Raw genomic sequence first — 19,314 nt, forward strand, 5'->3', positions numbered from 1 at the left:
CCTCAACATTAACTGTGATCATCAGTGGCATAGTTAGGATTTTAGTCCAGAAGGGATGAATTGATATTATTTTAAGGCTGGTACTACGTTACGTTTAACGTAACGTACGCCACACATAGCAACAGTTGTGGGCCTCACCACAGGAACTGTTGCTGTGTGTGGATATACGTTACGTAATGGGATCCATTATTTTAAAGAATGAGAGAGGAACTGTTAAAATAATTGAGACGCTGTGAAAAGAAAACAAATTCAAAGACAAATATATTGAAACAGAAGTCAAAATTTTAAAGTTTGCCTTCCTTGAAATTTGAGGGCTTTTACCATGCTGCAGACCAAGTACAACTGGAAGAATATTTTCGTAAAGTTAACAAGGGCTTTGAGCCCATACTCTCCCGCCGGTGTTTATTATTTTCTTTTTTCGTTTTTTTGTTTAATGTAATTTTCTTTGATTTTCTTTTTTTTTTCTCTTTATTCATTTTCATTGAATTTTCCTTTTTTTTTTGGATTTGTTTGTATTTTTGTGGTTGGATGTTGTATATCTTCTGTTCTTGAGGTTGGTGCTGGCGATGGCATTGTTTCAGTTTCTTGATTGAGCTCGTGTTAGTGTTCGTATCAGCATGATATGCCTGTATTGGAATTGTTTAGAGGCTCTAGTAATTGGTGCATTAAGATTTCGATGGCCTGGGATGAGAGTTTATCTGGAAGCCTCTGAAGATTATTCTAAGAGAAGTGATTTTCTTGGTTGTTTATGTTTAATTTTAATATTGTGTTTTACTGTATTTTTTGTATTATTAGATTGGAAGAGGTTTCACCTGCATTACCCGATGTGGGATAGGTCAGTCCTATAAAATTCTTTCAATAATTAAATAGTTTTAATAGATGAAATTTTTTTTCTGTATTTTAATTATTTGTAATAGTTGGTGGAGATCGCATTTATTTTAAATTTAAGTTTTAGATCTTATCCTACATATTATACTTCACTTCAGCTAGATGTAACTGTTTATTTACGCCTTTACGACCTTATATTATTAGCCATTATTAATCTTTGAATGGAATTCATTCTTCTTTAAAAAAAAAATCACTCTTTCCACCAATCCGCCACTTACACGCGGGCAAGAAACCAAACCTCACGCACCTAAGATAATTCTTACGCGAAAATTAATAATAGAAACTAATTCCTTCCTAGGTAAAACGACGACGTTTATAGGTAAGTTTTTACTGTGCTCCCACTGCTCTTATCAACCCCCCATTAAATCTCGCAGCACACTCCATATTCTTGCGAAAACAACAGCAGAAACCAAAAAAATAAACGAAAAAATGATTGTCTCTCTCAGTAGAAATCTCGCCAACCAGCACCTGTCCTGCTCCAAACCCTAGACCGCATCAGGGAGGAAAAAAAAAATGCAAATCCATTTTTACCCCTCCCTCCTCTCTCTTATTCTTATATATTGACGAGCCTCACAGACGCATACCCATTACAAAATTTACGCCGCAAGTAATCTGTCCAAAAAAACAAAAAACTCGCACACACACAAAAATTAAAAAAAAAAGAATTAAAAATTCAAAAAATAAGAAAAAAAGTAATCAGAGTCTCTCTTTCTTTCAGATTCCATTCTTCTCTTAATCACAGTCCTAATCGGTACGTTTCTTCGTCTTTTTAAATCTTTGATAAACATTTGGAGCTAAGTAAAGCTAAGAATCAATATCTGTTTGTTCGAAAAATGAAATTATTATTGAAGTTAGGGTTAGGGTTAGAGTTTTTGGTTTTGTTACCGATTATTTTAGGGTATTTTTATCGGAACAACAGTCTTTATTACGGTAATAGATGCACGAATTTAAAGAGTTTTCGGTTTGTGGCATTAATGGTAATTTTTACGGGATTTTGTGTCGTGTTTGGTAGCTTACTGCACTATATGCTTCCTAGAAAGAGAGCCAGTGAAGGAGTGGTCGTTGTGAACGAAGAGACTCAAAACGCAGCTCAAGAAAGCCAAAACGACATCGAAATCGCAAACGCATCATCTGCTACCAAGAAGCATCGGATCTCTGCCACGGCTGATAGTAACAACAACAGCAGCAGCAGCAGCAGCAACAACGTAGTCACTGGAAAGGAGGGGGAGAATCATAGTATCAGTGCAAGCATAGCTGAAGTGCCGATCATGACTTTGGGCAATTCAAATCAGACAGACATAGATGAAGATCTGCACAGCCGACAGCTGGCTGTGTATGGTCGCGAGACGATGAGGCGGCTTTTTGCTTCAAATATCCTCGTCTCCGGGATGCAGGGTCTTGGTGCCGAAATTGGTAGGATTTTTTTTCTTTCTTTTTATCATAATAATTGTATTAGATTTTTGTAATTTTCACATGTATTTAGGTTCTGACTTATGGAATGCTGCTGCGGTGATATTCCCAATGTTTTTTTTTTTTTTTTTTTTTAAATCTTTGATATGGTAACCTTCATACAAAATTGGGCTGAAAATGATGAGGTCTAGTCTTTACATGATATTTTTTAGAATCTTCACAACTTTTGGAGCTGGAATTAGAATTTTTCGGGTTGAGTATGATTTCCTGTGGGATTTCTTCAGTCCAAATATTGTTTTTCAAGCTTGTAATTGTTTCTTCTGGCCTGTGGAAAAACTTTAGAATGCATTGGCCATGTTAAACTTGTCTTTGGTGGTTTCTTCATTGGAAATTTACTTGGAGAAATTGAGGTCTATTCAGTATCTGTCATGGATTGTCCGTTGCTTTGCATGTGGGATTGAAAATTTCTTTGGGCTAGATTTATTTTTATGCCTTTCTTCTAGTTGCTGCTGTTGCTTGAGAATTAGAAGGATGTTATAACTGGCATCATTAATTTGACTTCAACTGCCTTTGAGCTAATACTAAGCCTTTGATTCTTCATTCCTTTTCAATACTACTGTTGGCTTCTTGCAGCAAAGAATCTGATTCTTGCGGGTGTCAAGTCTGTGACCTTGCACGATGAAGGGACGGTGGAGTTGTGGGATTTGTCGAGTAATTTTGTATTTTCAGATAATGACATTGGTAAGAACAGAGCACTTGCTTCTGTTCAGAAGTTGCAGGAGCTCAATAATGCAGTTGTCCTTTCTACCTTAACGTCGAAATTGACCAAAGAACAACTTTCTGATTTTCAGGTACTTCCCTCCATTATTCTCCCTTCGTTGATTGTACTGCTTGCTCACTAGCAATGTTTGAGTTATGAATAAAACCATTAGGACATGTTTGTTTTTGCTCCAATTTGTTTTATGTGAAATTTTCAATCAAATTGGTCATGAATTACAAACTGTTTTTATTAGCAAATACGAAACTGAATTTGGCCGCTAGTTCATTGACCTTTTCAAGCTAATTCATGCAAGTAGAAATTTAAGACGATTATAGCAAATATGAAGACAAGTCAGATAAAGACGAACAATCACTGGACTCATTGTCCAAATAAGTTTCATATCTGGAATTTGATATAAGCTTAGAAGAAATACCGCTTGCGTGTTCATCAATTTAAATGAATCTTGTTTCCTTGTTTCTGCAGTCTGTGTTTTCTGTTGTTTCATTGTTTATGACTTTCTTGTGGTGCAGGCTGTTGTCTTCACTGACATTAGTCTTGATAAAGCCATTGAGTTCGACGACTTTTGCCACAATCATCAACCAGCTATCTCCTTCATCAAAGCTGAAGTTAGAGGCCTTTTTGGCTCCGTGTTTTGTGACTTTGGTCCTGAGTTTACTGTTGTTGATGTTGATGGAGAGGATCCACACACGGGTATAATTGCATCCATTAGCAATGACAACCCAGCGCTAGTATCTTGTGTTGATGATGAAAGGCTTGAGTTTCAGGATGGGGACCTTGTTGTATTCTCTGAAGTTCATGGAATGACAGAGCTGAATGATGGAAAACCAAGGAAGATTAAAAGTGCAAGGCCATATTCTTTTACTCTTGAAGAAGACACTACCAATTATGGAACCTATGTGAAAGGTGGCATTGTCACTCAGGTGAAACAGCCCAAGGTGTTGAATTTTAAACCGTTAAGGGAAGCACTCGAAGATCCTGGTGATTTTCTTCTGAGTGATTTCTCCAAATTTGATCGCCCGCCTCCCTTACACTTAGCATTCCAAGCACTAGATAAATTTGTTTCTGAGTTGGGCCGCTTCCCTGTCGCTGGTTCAGAAGAGGATGCTCAGAAACTTATTTCTGTTGCCACCAATATTAATGAGAGCTTGGGGGATGGTAGAGTGGAAGATATTAACACAAAGCTTTTACGGCACTTTGCCTTTGGCGCTAGGGCAGTGTTAAATCCCATGGCTGCTATGTTTGGTGGTATTGTGGGACAAGAGGTTGTGAAAGCATGCTCTGGAAAGTTCCATCCTCTTTATCAGGTTAGTTTTCGATTATGTTACGCAGGAGATTTATTGAGAGTTGGAATACTTGCTACTCGTACAACTAAACATGGTTTCAAACTTATAATTTTGTCACAATCAGTTTAGTCGTAGGCCAATTTGTTTATCTGTTGCTCATGTTGTCATGCACACACACACACTTACTTGAATTTAGAACTTCTTTGTTTAATCACAAGAACATATGTCCATTAATTTATTTGTTAACTTGTTTATGACTATTTTTCCACTGGAGTCCATTGACATGTATTTTTTGAATTTGTTGTTTGGATTTTAAACTTGTTTTACTTGTTTCTACAGTTCTTCTATTTTGATTCTGTGGAGTCACTTCCTACCGAGCCTCTGGATTCCACTGAATTTAAACCAATTAATAGCCGTTATGATGCACAAATTTCTGTGTTTGGGGCCAAGCTCCAGAAGAAGCTGGAGGATGCTAAAGTGTTCATTGTAGGATCTGGTGCACTTGGGTGTGAGTTCTTAAAGAATGTGGCGCTGATGGGAGTTTCATGTGGTAATCAAGGAAAACTAACTATTACTGATGATGATGTAATTGAAAAGAGTAACCTTAGTAGGCAGTTTCTCTTCCGTGATTGGAATATTGGGCAGGCCAAATCCACTGTTGCTGCTTCTGCTGCTACATCAATAAATCCTCGTCTCAACATTGAAGCTTTGCAAAATCGTGTGGGTCCTGAAACAGAGAATGTGTTTGATGATACCTTCTGGGAGAATATAACTTGTGTGATCAATGCATTAGACAATGTTAATGCCAGACTGTATGTTGATCAGAGGTGCCTATATTTCCAGAAACCACTTCTTGAGTCGGGGACTCTAGGTGCCAAATGCAACACTCAGATGGTCATTCCTCACTTAACTGAAAACTATGGTGCCTCAAGAGATCCACCCGAGAAACAAGCACCCATGTGCACCGTGCACTCATTCCCACACAACATTGACCATTGCTTGACATGGGCCCGTTCTGAGTTTGAGGGTTTGCTTGAGAAAACTCCTGCCGAAGTGAATGCCTATCTATCCAACCCAGTTGAATACACTACTTCTATGGCTAATGCAGGTGATGCTCAAGCTAGAGATAACTTGGAACGTGTCCTTGAGTGCCTTGACAAGGAGAAGTGCGAAATATTCCAGGACTGCATCACCTGGGCTCGTCTCAAGTACTTCCTTTGATGATTTATATTAATAAATTAATTGATTATAATATTTTTTAATCAGTATGTGACATTATGATTCTTATCTGATCAGGTTTGAAGATTATTTTTCCAACCGAGTGAAGCAGTTGATCTTTACATTTCCTGAAGATGCTGCTACCAGTACTGGGGCTCCATTCTGGTCTGCCCCAAAGCGATTCCCTCATCCTCTTCAGTTCTCATCTGCGGATCCCAGTCACCTACACTTTGTTATGGCAGCCTCCATACTACGAGCAGAGACATTTGGCATCCCTATTCCTGATTGGACCAATAATCCTAAGATGTTGGCTGAGGCTGTTGACAAAGTGATGGTACCAGATTTTCTGCCAAAGAAAGATGCAAAAATCTTAACGGATGAGAAGGCTACTACTCTCTCCACTGCTTCTGTGGATGATGCAGCGGTAATTAATGATCTGATTATAAAGTTAGAGCAGTGCAGAAAGAACCTGCCATCTGGGTTCAGGTTGAAACCAATTCAGTTCGAAAAGGTTTGTATTTTTATCCTTGTGTAAGAACAACTGCCATACATGTGTTTTTGGGCTCTTTTTTCTATTCAAGCTTATATTGGTTTATGGTAAACTTTGCCATCATTTAATTGGCTTGTGATTTTGCAATTGTTTGATTACCAGCCACGTGTTTTGTGTTTGTTTGACAATCGTTCTGATTAGAAACAGAGTAGCGGAGGAAAAGACTTTGGGGTATTTTAGTGTTTTATACATTAATTTGTTAATTTGTTTCCCTAAAATACACATGCTTGTGGATGTGCAGGATGATGACACAAACTACCACATGGATATGATAGCTGGGCTTGCTAACATGAGGGCAAGGAACTATAGCATTCCTGAGGTCGACAAGCTGAAAGCCAAGTTTATTGCTGGAAGGATCATTCCAGCAATTGCAACCTCCACTGCAATGGCTACCGGTCTTGTGTGCCTGGAGCTATACAAGGTTCTGGATGGAGGACACAAACTGGAAGACTACCGAAATACATTTGCCAACCTAGCTTTGCCTCTGTTCTCTATGGCTGAGCCAGTCCCACCAAAGGTCATAAAGCACCGTGATATGAGCTGGACTGTTTGGGACAGATGGATACTTAAAGACAATCCGACCCTAAGGGAGCTTATCCAATGGCTCAAGGATAAGGGTTTGAATGCTTATAGCATTTCATGTGGAAGCTGCCTGCTCTTTAATAGTATGTTCCCTCGCCACAAAGAGCGGATGGACAAGAAGGTTGTCGATCTGGCTAGGGAAGTGGCCAAAGTTGAATTGCCTCCCTATCGTCGGCACCTGGATGTTGTTGTGGCGTGCGAGGATGATGAGGATAATGACATCGACATTCCTCTGATATCAATTTACTTCCGTTAAATGTTGATTGTCAGGTCGAACTGTGATTGTAGGACGAGACCCTTAATTAATATACTGGTTCCGATGTTATGTGGTTGAGTACTGCTTTCTCACGCATAAACGGAAAGCAACTTTGATATCATATATTCTCTCTATCTGCATATTATCAGTTGGTTGAATGTGTGCTCGGTAGCAGGGTTAATTAGCTTGGTCAGTTATCTACTAGGTTCGTCACTTTGTTGGCAGCAATTGTATTTTCTCGCACAACTTTTCTTTTCATGCTGTGTAGTGGTGTGACTTTTGCCATGATTTTTATGCTGCGTTTACTTGTTAGTAAACGGAATGAGCTGAAATCGGAATAGACTGTAATAGAAATGAGTTGGAATAAAAATGAGAAATGAGAATCAGAATAAGTTGTTTATTTGAGTTATAAGAATGAGAATGGATTGAAATTTCATTAATGCGTTTATTTTATCTTGGAATTGAAATAAGTTGAATTATTTTGAGTTATTAAAATGCCCTTAGTTGTTGTTGTTGTTAATAATAATAATAATAAAAAATTATTATTATTATTGTGATTATTTATTCAAAATTATAATTATTAATTATTTTTGTGTATAATATATTAATACATTTATGCATAAATTATAATTCTTTTCAATTCAATCATATCCTGTTCAACTACCAAACGCACCCTTATACTGACCAATAATATTATCATAACTCTCATTTACGGGGTTTTCAATTCAATCATATCATGTTTAACTACCAAACACACCCTTATACTGACCAATAATATTATCATAACTCTCATCTACGGGGGAAATTAACTGGATAATGATGGAAGGTTGCATGAAGTTCAATATATATCATGGAACGCGCAATGTAGCGGCACATTGTTTAGCACTGCCGAATCGATGGTCTGGATTGAATAATGCATGCCCAGAAGTCATAATGTCTTCCTTGTAATCAGTTGCTTCCGCTGTTAATGAATTACGGAAGCGGATCCGGTGCTGATCTAAGCAAGTCCTGAGCACCGGATCAATGGCCAACAATTGCCTTATGTGGGCCCCAAGTAATTGCTGGCCATTGATCCGGTGTTCAGGACTTGCTCAGATCAGCACCGGATCCTGGTCCAATGAATTATTTGATGTCATGTTTCAAAAATACATAATTGAGTTTGTCTATGCAAAAACAAATTTTTTTTCTTATACTTATCTAGCCACACAGTCCTTACATAAGTAAGTGCTAAATGATATTTTGAAAATCACTATATCTTTTAACCGTTATGCAAACTCTTCATATATATCATCTGCAAAGAAGGTTAGTTGCACTTAGAAAAATTTTCTGAATAGATTCATTAAAGTTAGTCCTCTCACTGTTACAATGAAACTTGGTGTATTCCCTTTCATTGTAGATAATAAATTCTCTGCTGTTATACTTTTTAGTCTTTCAATGCTCAGAGAGAGTTATTTTCTCACACTATTTAAAATATACACAGTAAACTGAAAATGTTAAATCAATTGATGTGACACTAATTATAGTTGAATGTGTATAAGAATTAATGGTACGTTTTGTTCGAAGAAATATAAAAAAAAAGAAGAGGGGAGAGGAAAGAATGAGAGGAGAGAGAAGTTATGGGAAAAAGATGAATTAGCTTTAGTAGGCCACATCTATCGGTGATGAAATTGTGTAAGCTATTAGCTTTAAAAAGAAATGGATATGATCATCACTTTAGTAGTTAAGGAAGAGTGGCTTAGCTTCATTGGCTGTATTATTTGTAGTGTGTCAACGTGGTATTTTATTCTGCTCCAACCCTGGATAATGAGGCGGCTCAAAAGTGAGCTGAGCTGCATCACTCTTCATAATTAGCTGGTGGTCGGGTAGTTTTGACCACCATCAATCAATCATTTCTGAAATGTAATCGGAATTCATTGTTGACATCTTGCAAACAGATTTTGTAATTGCTTATCGAATTACAATAAAGCTTTCGGTTTTTTGCTGATTCAAATTTGCTGCCGTGATGAACGTATCAAGTTGGATTGAATTGCTGTCCCTGTTCTATTTAGTTGGATTGAATTGCTCTAGAGCGTTGACCAATATTCACAGCTGTGAGCGTATGTATGGTGAAATAGCTACCCCTTTGGCTGAAAGTTTACAACCTTAGCCAACAATCACCAAATGGAAAATCTTAGCGTATGGAACTCATATTAATTTATTCGACAACTACCTGATCTATATCAAAATACAGTGAAGTTAAAATTAATGCCGTAAAGAGAAACTAATGAATTGCCGTGCTAGTGAACTTAAATTTTATAAAACCCATTTAAAATGGGATGAGGTCATAGACATCACTGATTGAATCTATGGAGAATATATTTCCACTAATGACAGTATGGTGACAAAAAATTAAAATGGTACAACAGTAATGGAGCTGTGTTCAATATAATGCACCCCTTCATTATCAGGGGCGGTTGGAAGAAGGGAAAAAGAAAAGAGAAAATTCTAAAAATCTCACTAATATTATTAAAGTCTTCCGAAAAAATTGATCTTCTTCAAAACTGGAGAAGGATTCATTGCCAATCAAGTATGTCTGTCCAAGAACTTCTCTATCAGTACTGAGAATGCTGCGAAGCCAGCACAACCAGCACAAGCTGCTTTTGGGCCGCCTACAAACATAAGAAGGGATACGCTAAGGAGCACGATGATAATTATGAAGAATAACAGCATGATGACAATTATGAAGAATAACAAAAGCCAAGGAGCATGATGATTTCATTGTTGGCATCTGTAAACATTAAAACTACCCTTATAAGCATTTGATTTAATTTTTCCACATAAAAAGTGGGATAGTGAATAGATATGTAAGACCAGAAATATGAATGTGTATGTTGTCATAATGTACATTATATAGTTATCTGCCATTTGGGAGAACAATGATAATCATTCCATAGTCTACCAAGCTAGCAAGAGTATATCTACAAAGTATGGCATAAGAACTCATTTTTTTAATCATATCATTTCACATGAACACCAGTCACAGTCACAAAACCTGAATCACCAGGAATGCAGCAACGATATATGCAAGAGTTATAGTAAAGAATCAGTGAGCATTCTGTCGGAAAAGTTGGATGACATTCAAGAGACCACATCCATCATTTGCTTTTCCGAGACGTGTCCAAAAACATCAAAATTTAGTAAACTGTGACAGGAAACCAATAACCAAAAGCAGAATAACCAAGTCGTAGCTTATCACGTTACACTTTTTCCGACTATTGCTATGAAATCGTTAAGGAAAAAAAAAATAAAAATAGTTGAATCTAATATTTCATGCTTCGTCTTGCCCCATGAAAGAAACATTATACTCCTTTTTACAGTTCTCATCTCCTGAATACAGTTTGATCAACACCAGCCATCAAATATAAAAATTTCAGGTAAGTAACCCGGTTTGACTAATAAGTACCGAGCAATGAAGTCATGACCACAAGGATCTTATCTATGGTTTGTACGTAAAATTAGATCTCCTTACTAACTAAGCCTAATTGTCTATTGTGCTCCTGTAGGTTGATTATCATGGCCACAAAGACAGTAAAATGCTAAACAATGGAACACCAGCCACTAAGATGCCAAGGGTTTCACTAAATTAGACCAAACATCAGAAGAGGAATCACGCCTAATGTAAAAACTAGCAAGCTCTCGTAGTCATTATAAGTTACTAACAACTAGCCATACAGTTAGAATTTAGAAATTTGCATTCTCCATTTCAGTTGATAGATATGTATACTTTTGTGCCCAGGGTAGAAGTTCCTATAACACAACTACATGGCTTGAGTATACAAAAATTGCACCAACCCACTGAAAAACAATGTCTTCCAATTTCAATTACTCACAAGGATATAACAAAGCAGTTGTTAATAAGACTATGAGAAGGAAAAGCAGATTTATCATATATCTAGATAAATAAACACAAATATTAAGAATGGGCATTCATAGAAATGAATAAACCATTAGCATATCCAACCCACAACCAAATTCTTGAATGAAGAAATTGATCATAAACGAAATAGCCACTCTATACAACTGCATCAAACTTCATGTGCAATGAACACTTATTGTGTACTCTTGATAAGATGAAGTTGTATTCTAAACATTTTTTGCAAGCCCATATGCACTTCATATATTGGATATGAGATGAAAGCAATGGAATTATTACCTTTTGCCGATATTGTACCTCCAGTTACACACCCAGCTACAACTGTATTGGTGGTATCATGTTTTGCCCGTGCCTTAACAAGAGTTACACAACATAAGTTCCTATAGCAAAGTCATTTAACTTGTGATAATATATGAATCTCCAATTACCTTCTCAACAACACACTCAGCAGCTGAGAAGATCAAGCCCATAACTGCAAATGCTTTGGCTGAACTCCAGCTCCTTTGCCCCATCTGCCTCATAGTATACATAAATTGCTGTCTGCCAGTCATTTCCTCTTGCATTATAGGATTATCCAATGCACCAAGAAACATACCCATCATAAGCCCGAGCCCCCCACCTACAAACAAACGACAACACAACCAACAATGAAATAAACTCATCAATTGATTGCACTCCAAACGCTTAAAAGCCAAAACCCTGCAGCAGCAATGCAGCATAGACTCCCGAAGAAATAAAAATAGAAAATTTGAAGCTTCAAAGAAACCATTTCGTGTAAATACATAGAAAATAACTTATTTAAAGTTGTAATCTTTTCCAGCATAAATTGTGAATACCCTCAGGATATAAGTTGAAAACAAAATTAAGATGAACTAATATCAAACAGCAACTGAAACCAAAATCAAAGAAACAAATCATTACAAATCTACTGAACGTGATTAATATCTATTGATCTTTCTCACCCATGACTCCGCTGGCAACACTGCGAACAGCACAGTTGTTCCAAACTTCTTGGGCGCGCATCTCCTCCATTGTGGGCATTCTAAAAGCCTCAATTTGCGGCTTTTCTGGCTCTTTTGCAATCGAAGAGCCATTGTTAGATTCAGTCTCAGGATTTGAAGAAGCCATGTTAATAAAAGATTAGAAAATGGACAAAAGTGATAAAGATATGAAAGGTGAGATTTTTAAGTAATAATAGCGGCCATATAAGTTCCCAAAAGAATATACGTGGGTATCAAGCAAAAGGGTTTTGGGGGTTTTGAGACTTAGCCGCCATTGAAGTCGTTCGGTGAAGGCAACGATTGTTTGAGTTGAGCGGGTGAGTCACCGATTGTGTAGTTTATAACTCATTTATGTTAAACTCCAATGAAATGTAATTTGATAAGAAATAATAACAGCGGGTCCCCTGTGATTTTATACTATTATAAATAACGATATACCTTGTCACATTTTCACGCATACCTATGATTTTATTTGATTCGGATATTATCACTTGACCACCAAAGGTATTCTAACACATCATGTCAGTACTACGGTTTGGTAAAACCATCAGTCTACCATCAAACGTTTAAACTGTTAGTATTTTTTCACCATTCTGTTAAAACTCAGTTAATATGTAACGAAAAATTTATAAAATGTCAAATTTACCCCTGGAGCGTAAATGACCATGTAATTAACCTTTTATGAATTTTGTAATTAAAACATCATTTGTTGTTCTTCCTTCTTAAAGGGCAAAAATTACCCTTTATGAATTTTATAAAATTGACCTTTTAAAAGATAATGTAATTAACCTTTTATGAATTTTGTAATTAAATCATCATTTGTTGTTCTTCCTTCTTAAAGGGTAAAAATTACCCTTTATGAATTTTGTAAAATTGACCTTTTAAAAGACCATATAATTAACATTTTATGAATTTTATAATTAATCATCATTTGTTGTTCTTCCTTCTTAAAGGGCAAAATCGTTTTTTACGTTCCAGGGGTAAAATTGACCTTTATGAATTTTCTATTACATATTAACTGAGTTTTAACGGAATGGTGGAAAAATACTAACAGTTTAAACGTTTGGTGGTAAACTGATGATTTTACCAAACTGTGATACTAACATGATGTGTCAGAATATCTTTGGTGGGAAAATGATAATATCCTCATTTGATTTATGTACTATCGTACTTTATTTTGTTAACCCGTCATTAAGAGTTAACTGGCAAAACAAGGATTTTGCGGTTTTTGGATTTAGAATAAAATGGACAGAAGTTGCTTAATATTTCTTCTTTAATCTTTTATTGATTAGTTATTGCAAAGAATAAATTTTTTAAAATTATTCCTTAGCTTAACTTAGTCATTGTCACCATATATATTTTGGGAGTAACATTTTTTTATTTCATTGCTCTTAAGGATGGCCAATTAAAAATATCTCTATAATTTATTCTTGGAGCAAATTTTCAAGATGATCTTTAGATGAATTATATCAAAGTATATCTGAAAAAAATTTTAAATTAGGCACAAAATGTAATTTTTTTCCCAAAAAAAAATTCATGCAGTTATAATTGTAAAAGCACAATTATAATAATAGCAATTAATAGAAGAATATAACGACCTAGGACTAGGGATAGCAATGGATCGAGTTGGATTGGACTTGATTGAGCTTGAACCTGACTCAATCACTAAAATAAAAGGTCCAACCCGAAAAAAGGTTAGGTTAATTTTTTTAAAGATTTTTTTATGATATTAAGTAATTTAAGTTATAAAAAAAAACTCCCTATTTATATTAAAATTTAAAAGTTTTAAAACTTTTTTAAAGTATCATAAACATAAAAATTACTCAAGGTCTCAACAATATAATTATATAAATAATAAAATAAACATAAACATAATTTTTTTTAAGTTTCAAGGTCGGGATGGGGAAGGTAGGGCTTGAAACTTAAATCGGTTCAAAATTCTTACTGGGTCTTTTTGCCATGTATACTGGGGAGAGACTTGTATCAAAGAATTTCAAAGTATGTGGCGGACCCATCTGTTATTAACAAAATATGATAGAAGACGACGTCGTAGCAAGAAAATGGCAGATTTGTAATTTAATGAAAAGTAGGGCATCAAGCTCAAACTTCCGTGTCCTATATCTATCTAAATGCCAATGTTAGGGTTTTGCGGGAGTGGAGCTAGCAGCGCTTGTGAGTGCATTTTTCACTTCGTTTTTGTTTTGCAGGACTGTGACACGCCGTTGGCGAATCCAAGCTCAGGCTCACGAACACAAAAATGGTTCATTTAAAACCCCTTCTTCTATCACTAGATCATATTTTGTTTGATGCCTTTTTGTTGGGGTGTGGGGGGTGGGGAATTAGTGCCAGAACTGATCTTTTTGGTTTCATCAGTAGGATACGGTCGACAAAGTCGTTTCTTTTTATTTTATTTTATTTTTTGGTTTTTCACTAAACAGTTAAATATTTTGTTTTTTTGGGTTATTAAGATCTGGGTTTATGACAGTAGCAGTGATATGATATTAAAGTTGGAATTTTTTGTTGATTATGGGTCTGCCTCAGACAGTGTTGGCGGAAAGTGGAAAAGAAAATATTTTCAGCTAAATTAGTTATTGTTATGTAATACAGGCGAGAGGTTTGAAGAAACATTTGAAGAGGCTTAATGCCCCAAAGCACTGGATGCTTGACAAACTTGGTGGAGCATTTGTAAGTGATGATATATGTGTTGGCATTGGTGTTGCTTATTTCACTCATGTATTCTTGATTCTTGATCTTATTGTATTTTGCATGCTTAGGCTCCCAAGCCTTCATCTGGGCCACACAAATCAAGGGAGTGTTTGCCCTTAATTCTTATCTTACGCAACCGCTTGAAGTATGCTCTTACATACCGAGAAGTCATTGCAATTTTGATGCAACGACATGTGTTGGTTGATGCTAAGGTTCGCACAGATAAGACTTACCCTGCTGGGTTCATGGGTATGCAGTCCTCAGCCCATATACTATTATTGCCTTTTATAAATTATCCATGCCTTATTTGTGAGGAAAATGGAATGTAATAGTAGAATCATTGCTTTTTTGTAGATGCGGGCTCAAAATCATACTTGTGTTCATGATGATTCCTCCATTTCTGATATCATATTCCAAATTTAAGCCTCCTTGATTTACTCTTTCTTTAAGAAGTTTTTTAAGATTTTTCACTTGTCCTTTTGACTATCAGATGTTGTGTCAATTCCAAAGACGAATGAGAACTTCCGTCTCCTTTACGACACCAAGGGCCGGTTCCGCCTTCATTCAATCAGGGATGAGGAGGCTAAGGTTTGTACTGACAGCTCAGATTACCTGATTGTTTCTCCTTACTTTAATGAGAAGTAATTGTGGGCACCTTTATTTCTCTTGAACTTAGATATTAGGAGAATGCATTATTGTTTTAAATTGTTATATTAAAGAACAATCTCCTCGCGTAAGTTGCCTTTATTAACTAACTTTGGTGGTGTTACCCGTGAACTTTGACTGAGGAATTCTTACGCGTCCATTATTCTTATCATTGTTCAATTATTATCTCGTCAAACTCTATTAATACTTGTAAACTGTGGCATGCTTTTGGTTAGTTAACAATTGTTTGTCTTAGGCACTTATACTTCTCTTTCAGTTCAAGCTCTGCAAGGTTCGATCAGTGCAATTTGGGCAGAAGGGAATCCCTTACATCAACACTTATGATGGGAGGACTATTCGCTACCCAGACCCACTCATCAAGGCCAATGATACCATCAAGCTGGACCTGGAGACTAACAAGATCACCGAGTTCATCAAGTTTGATGTTGGAAATGTTGTGATGGTGACTGGAGGGAGAAACAGAGGACGTGTTGGAATCATTAAGAACAGAGAAAAGCATAAGGGTAGCTTTGAAACTATCCACATCCAGGATGCTCTTGGTCATGAGTTTGCAACTCGTCTTGGAAATGTGTTCACCATTGGCAAGGGTACAAAGCCATGGGTTTCTCTTCCCAAGGGCAAGGGTATTAAACTATCCATCATTGAGGAGGCTAGGAAGAGACAAGCCCTGGCGACTTCAGCAGCCGCCCAATGATAAACTTCATGGTCTTTGCGATATGGTTTTAGAAAGTTTACTAGATGAAAGTTTTGCAGTTTGACACTTTTGTGATTGCTTGTTTGATTTTCTTGTTGGTGATACTAGTTATCATAAAGTTTTGAGTTTTAATACTGGTTTCAATTTTAGTTTTGTGATGAAACAGGTGACTCTTTTATTTTATCAGCGGCAATATTATTGGCAATGAATTTTTGGCCCAAAGTGACTGACATTTCTCTTCTTCTGCCGGTGTGTCCTTAGGTCGAAGTCATTGCTGATAATTTTATTGTTGGATTATTTTATAAACTAGTGATTTTTTTTTTAATTTAAAAAAAGAAAAGATAATATTTCATTAAAATCCAAATAGCGGCTGCAGGTGTAATGCAGCAGCAGTACCCACAATAAAGATCAAATTGCAGTGATCTATCCCTACGCAATCTTAATGAAAGTAGAGAAAAGACTGACTTTTGCGCTTGTGGTATCAATAAAAGATGCCTACAATGGAAGTACACATAATATATTTGCGCTTCATTTACACATACATCATAAAAAATGCCTCCAATGGAAATACACATAATAAATTTGAGCTTCATTTACAAATACATCCCCACTCTTTTTACTACTATAAAGTAGTCTTTCTAATGGTAGTGGAATAGATCTATTGCAATGATTTATTTATAGCTTCAAGCGTTCCAGATCAAGGAGAACACTTATTAACTAAAGAGTTCAATAAGAACACACAACTGAGGTGAAGGCTCAAACAAAATAATTACCCTCCCACCAAAAGGAAAAGGAGGCTGAAACAAGGAGTGGAGGGCACGGTAATTACTAAGTGTAAACTTGTGAGCTTCTCATTATTAAGCTTTTCAAGAGACAGCATAAGTTCCATTGCTGAGTCAAATATCACAAATATTAGCATTATGGAAGCAGTTAAAGGATTGATCTTATATGAATGTCTCATAATGCAAGAAGTAAAACAAAAATTGCAAAACTTATTGGTGGAGACTGTGACCAGCCAAATTGACTTATTTGGTCCTCCAAAGAAACAAATTTTTAAAGACATAAAAACCTATCAGGTTTGACAGAATCCTGCTTTATCCACATTTTGATACAGGACGGCCGATAACCAGTTAACCACAAGGGTTATGCATAAATGAATTAGAAGTATGCAAGAATTTAGTGACATGGTCACCTAAGTCATATACAGTAGAGCATCTCCACTGAAACAGTAAGTAAAAAGCATCATGCAAAAGACAGTTATATAACCACCAAACTCCTATACGGAAACCACAGGTGAAGATATAAATAAATGGAAACAACTGAGGATATGTCGTCCAAACCTACTAGCTAGAAAGCAGCAAAACTTACCATTAACCCTATTGAAGATGATCAAATTCTGACAAGGGCATCAACATTGACTGGAGCTTAACATTTCCCCTTCGTTTATTCTATGTCATTCAAAAAGGAACAGAAACGTGTTAGACATCAAAATCCAGACTACACAGCAAATTGGAAACATGATGTCATGCAGTAAAGTAGGCATTACCTCATACTCCATGAATTTCTCAGCATGTTGACTTTCTTCTTCTCTGGAATCCTTGAAAAATCTATAAGTAATTGACCAATGAATTACTGTGTACAATTTGATTGACAAACATTATTAGAGAGATATTAAGTTTGCAAGAGAGCAACATTTTCTCTGACAAAGTAGGCATACATGGCATGATTAGATGTAGGAAACATTATATTCCAAACGGATCCTGAGAACAGACATTTAGTAAGGAGCATGGGCAGAATTACTGCAGAAAAATATAGTTCTGGCCAATAAATATAAGAATTTTGTTTAATAAGTGAAACGAACAGAAGCAAATATATCATATTGAAGAGAAAGTGAACATTCCTGGGGACCAAAATGGATCTTAAAGACTTGGGAAAGACGTTGCACATGCAGAAGTGAGTTAAACAATCCTAAATTAAACAATTTTAAAGGGCAAAACATATCAAAACATGGAATAAAAAATACATCCAACAAAAAAAGAGCAAGCATAAAGCTCAAAATGGGCGCTTTTCAATAACTTACTGTGAATGTATGAAACTTAATAGGAAAACAATTTACAGAGGGATGGATGACATCTCAAAGGAACTATATGAAACTTTTTTCAAGAATGATACATAACCACAACCAATGGCATGATAAATCAAACCAAAGAAGTAGAGAAAGAAGGGGAATCCAATATACACATTGCAATCTAAAATGGGCTTCATCAAACAGAAAAAAGAAATGAAAATATCCATCACAAAGCAACTCAATGTGCAGTTTCATTTTCATCTTGAGTAATGATTGGTATATAATAATGAATAACTCAGCCACTCAACAATAATCTTATATATATTGCAATTATGAAAAACAAAATGTGAAACGAGCTTGATCTGTTCATTGATGGCAGCCTCATAACACTGGTCATTGTACTTGTGGCAAGCAAGTGATTCATGAGGACACTGGGAACATGAAGAAGCTCCTTCTTTACTTCCTCAAAAGGCAAAAAAAAAAGAAAAGGAAACGACCAATGAGGATCCATTACTTGCCTCCTTTGAACACAAAACCACAACACATCACTTGCATTTCTCTTGAGACATCTAACAAATGATAAGAAACCATTTGCATTCTTGCAATGAGAACAAGGATGAGAGAAACAGAGTCTTTCACTCAATGGGATTGAAGAATAAGACTGGCGTAGCACCGTTTTGTTTTAAAGATTGGTTTGTTTAATTTATTTTTTAATTAAAAAACCAAATAGTTCGACGGAGTTAGAGAATGGGAAATGGAAGTGAAAGCGAAGAAGGTGGCAACTTGTAAAGGGTAATATCCGCCAATCCGGGTGTCAAGGGGAATATACGGCCGTTGATGGAGTGACACGTGGATGGTTGTGATGGATTAATGATGATGAGCGCGTGACGTGATTATATATCCGTTTATGTTGATTATCCAGCTTTAATACAATTTTATCAGATTTTAAAAAAAAATAGAAGGATGAACAATTTCATGAATTAATTTTTTAGCCTCATATCTATCTTTTTAGAATTTGAATTTGAAAACTATCGTCAACTTTATCAGATGAATATTTAGTAATTTATAATATTTTTGTTATAATTTATAGCGAAAATTAATAGAAAGAATTTTTTTTAACTCGAACCGCAATACACATGCTTGAAAATTTTGTTTGGTAAGAATATCATGAATTTTGTTTTTTGAAAAGAAAAAAAAATCTAAATGTAAAATTCTTTTTTTTTTTTTTGTTTAAACCATCCGATTTCCGGCGACGGTATTAGGCCCCGACTAATTTAAATTTAGGGTGTAGTCACAAT

General features: G+C 35.9%; 3 protein-coding genes and 1 long non-coding RNA gene across 6 annotated transcripts; 2 read left to right on the forward strand and 2 right to left on the reverse strand.

Moving 5' to 3' along the window:
* The first annotated feature begins 1,274 nt into the window (after nt 1-1,274).
* On the forward strand, nt 1,275-7,373 carry LOC102611128 (ubiquitin-activating enzyme E1 1). 2 transcript variants are annotated; one of them, XM_052431783.1, is made up of 7 exons: nt 1,275-1,639; nt 1,901-2,301; nt 2,932-3,149; nt 3,589-4,383; nt 4,702-5,570; nt 5,659-6,091; nt 6,372-7,373. In XM_052431783.1, the coding sequence occupies exons 2-7, from the start codon at nt 1,914-1,916 to the stop codon at nt 6,966-6,968; spliced, it is 3,300 nt and encodes a 1,099-aa protein (XP_052287743.1). In that variant the 5' UTR covers nt 1,275-1,639; nt 1,901-1,913; the 3' UTR covers nt 6,969-7,373. The 2 variants fall into 2 exon arrangements, with proteins under 2 accessions (XP_052287743.1, XP_052287744.1); XM_052431784.1 differs by having other exon boundaries at nt 1,925-2,301.
* A 1,863-nt stretch (nt 7,374-9,236) lies between these two features.
* Nucleotides 9,237-12,218, reverse strand: LOC102611720 (mitochondrial import inner membrane translocase subunit TIM22-4). The gene is made up of 4 exons (XM_006488514.4): nt 11,844-12,218; nt 11,310-11,500; nt 11,161-11,233; nt 9,237-9,616 (listed from the first exon to the last, which is right to left on the reverse strand). The coding sequence occupies exons 1-4, from the start codon at nt 12,007-12,009 to the stop codon at nt 9,531-9,533; spliced, it is 516 nt and encodes a 171-aa protein (XP_006488577.2). The 5' UTR covers nt 12,010-12,218; the 3' UTR covers nt 9,237-9,530.
* A 1,757-nt stretch (nt 12,219-13,975) lies between these two features.
* LOC102612009 (40S ribosomal protein S4-3) lies at nt 13,976-16,170 on the forward strand. 2 transcript variants are annotated; one of them, XM_025102205.2, is made up of 5 exons: nt 13,976-14,142; nt 14,490-14,567; nt 14,657-14,837; nt 15,079-15,176; nt 15,490-16,170. In XM_025102205.2, the coding sequence occupies exons 1-5, from the start codon at nt 14,140-14,142 to the stop codon at nt 15,946-15,948; spliced, it is 819 nt and encodes a 272-aa protein (XP_024957973.1). In that variant the 5' UTR covers nt 13,976-14,139; the 3' UTR covers nt 15,949-16,170. The 2 variants fall into 2 exon arrangements, with proteins under 2 accessions (XP_024957973.1, XP_006488578.1); XM_006488515.3 differs by having other exon boundaries at nt 13,977-14,142; nt 15,511-16,170.
* Nucleotides 16,171-16,441: 271 nt separating this feature from the next.
* LOC112499308 (uncharacterized) lies at nt 16,442-18,754 on the reverse strand. Its single transcript, XR_003066940.2, has 3 exons — nt 17,495-18,754; nt 17,317-17,396; nt 16,442-16,839 (listed from the first exon to the last, which is right to left on the reverse strand). It is a non-coding gene; the product is annotated as an uncharacterized LOC112499308 (long non-coding RNA).
* Between the last annotated feature and the right edge of the window lie 560 nt (nt 18,755-19,314).

This window comes from Citrus sinensis, chromosome 8 (assembly GCF_022201045.2).
Source record: "Citrus sinensis cultivar Valencia sweet orange chromosome 8, DVS_A1.0, whole genome shotgun sequence".
Lineage (NCBI taxonomy): Eukaryota > Viridiplantae > Streptophyta > Magnoliopsida > Sapindales > Rutaceae > Citrus > Citrus sinensis.

Bases quoted from the DNA above. Each gene is read 5' to 3' on its own strand.
- LOC102612009 (XM_025102205.2), top strand. The intron at 14,568-14,656 runs GTAAGTGATGAT...TTGCATGCTTAG, and splicing joins ACAAACTTGGTGGAGCATTT to GCTCCCAAGCCTTCATCTGG. The intron at 15,177-15,489 runs GTTTGTACTGAC...TGTTTGTCTTAG, and splicing joins TCAGGGATGAGGAGGCTAAG to GCACTTATACTTCTCTTTCA.
- LOC102611720 (XM_006488514.4), bottom strand. From the start codon at position 12,009: ATGGCTTCTTCAAATCCTGAGACTGAATCTAACAATGGCTCTTCGATT. The intron at 11,234-11,309 runs GTAATTGGAGAT...ACTCTTGTTAAG, and splicing joins CTGAGTGTGTTGTTGAGAAG to GCACGGGCAAAACATGATAC. The intron at 9,617-11,160 runs GTAATAATTCCA...TTATGTTTGTAG, and splicing joins AGGTACAATATCGGCAAAAG to GCGGCCCAAAAGCAGCTTGT.
- LOC102611128 (XM_052431783.1), top strand. From the start codon at position 1,914: ATGCTTCCTAGAAAGAGAGCCAGTGAAGGAGTGGTCGTTGTGAACGAA. The intron at 3,150-3,588 runs GTACTTCCCTCC...CTTGTGGTGCAG, and splicing joins AACAACTTTCTGATTTTCAG to GCTGTTGTCTTCACTGACAT. The intron at 4,384-4,701 runs GTTAGTTTTCGA...TTGTTTCTACAG, and splicing joins AGTTCCATCCTCTTTATCAG to TTCTTCTATTTTGATTCTGT.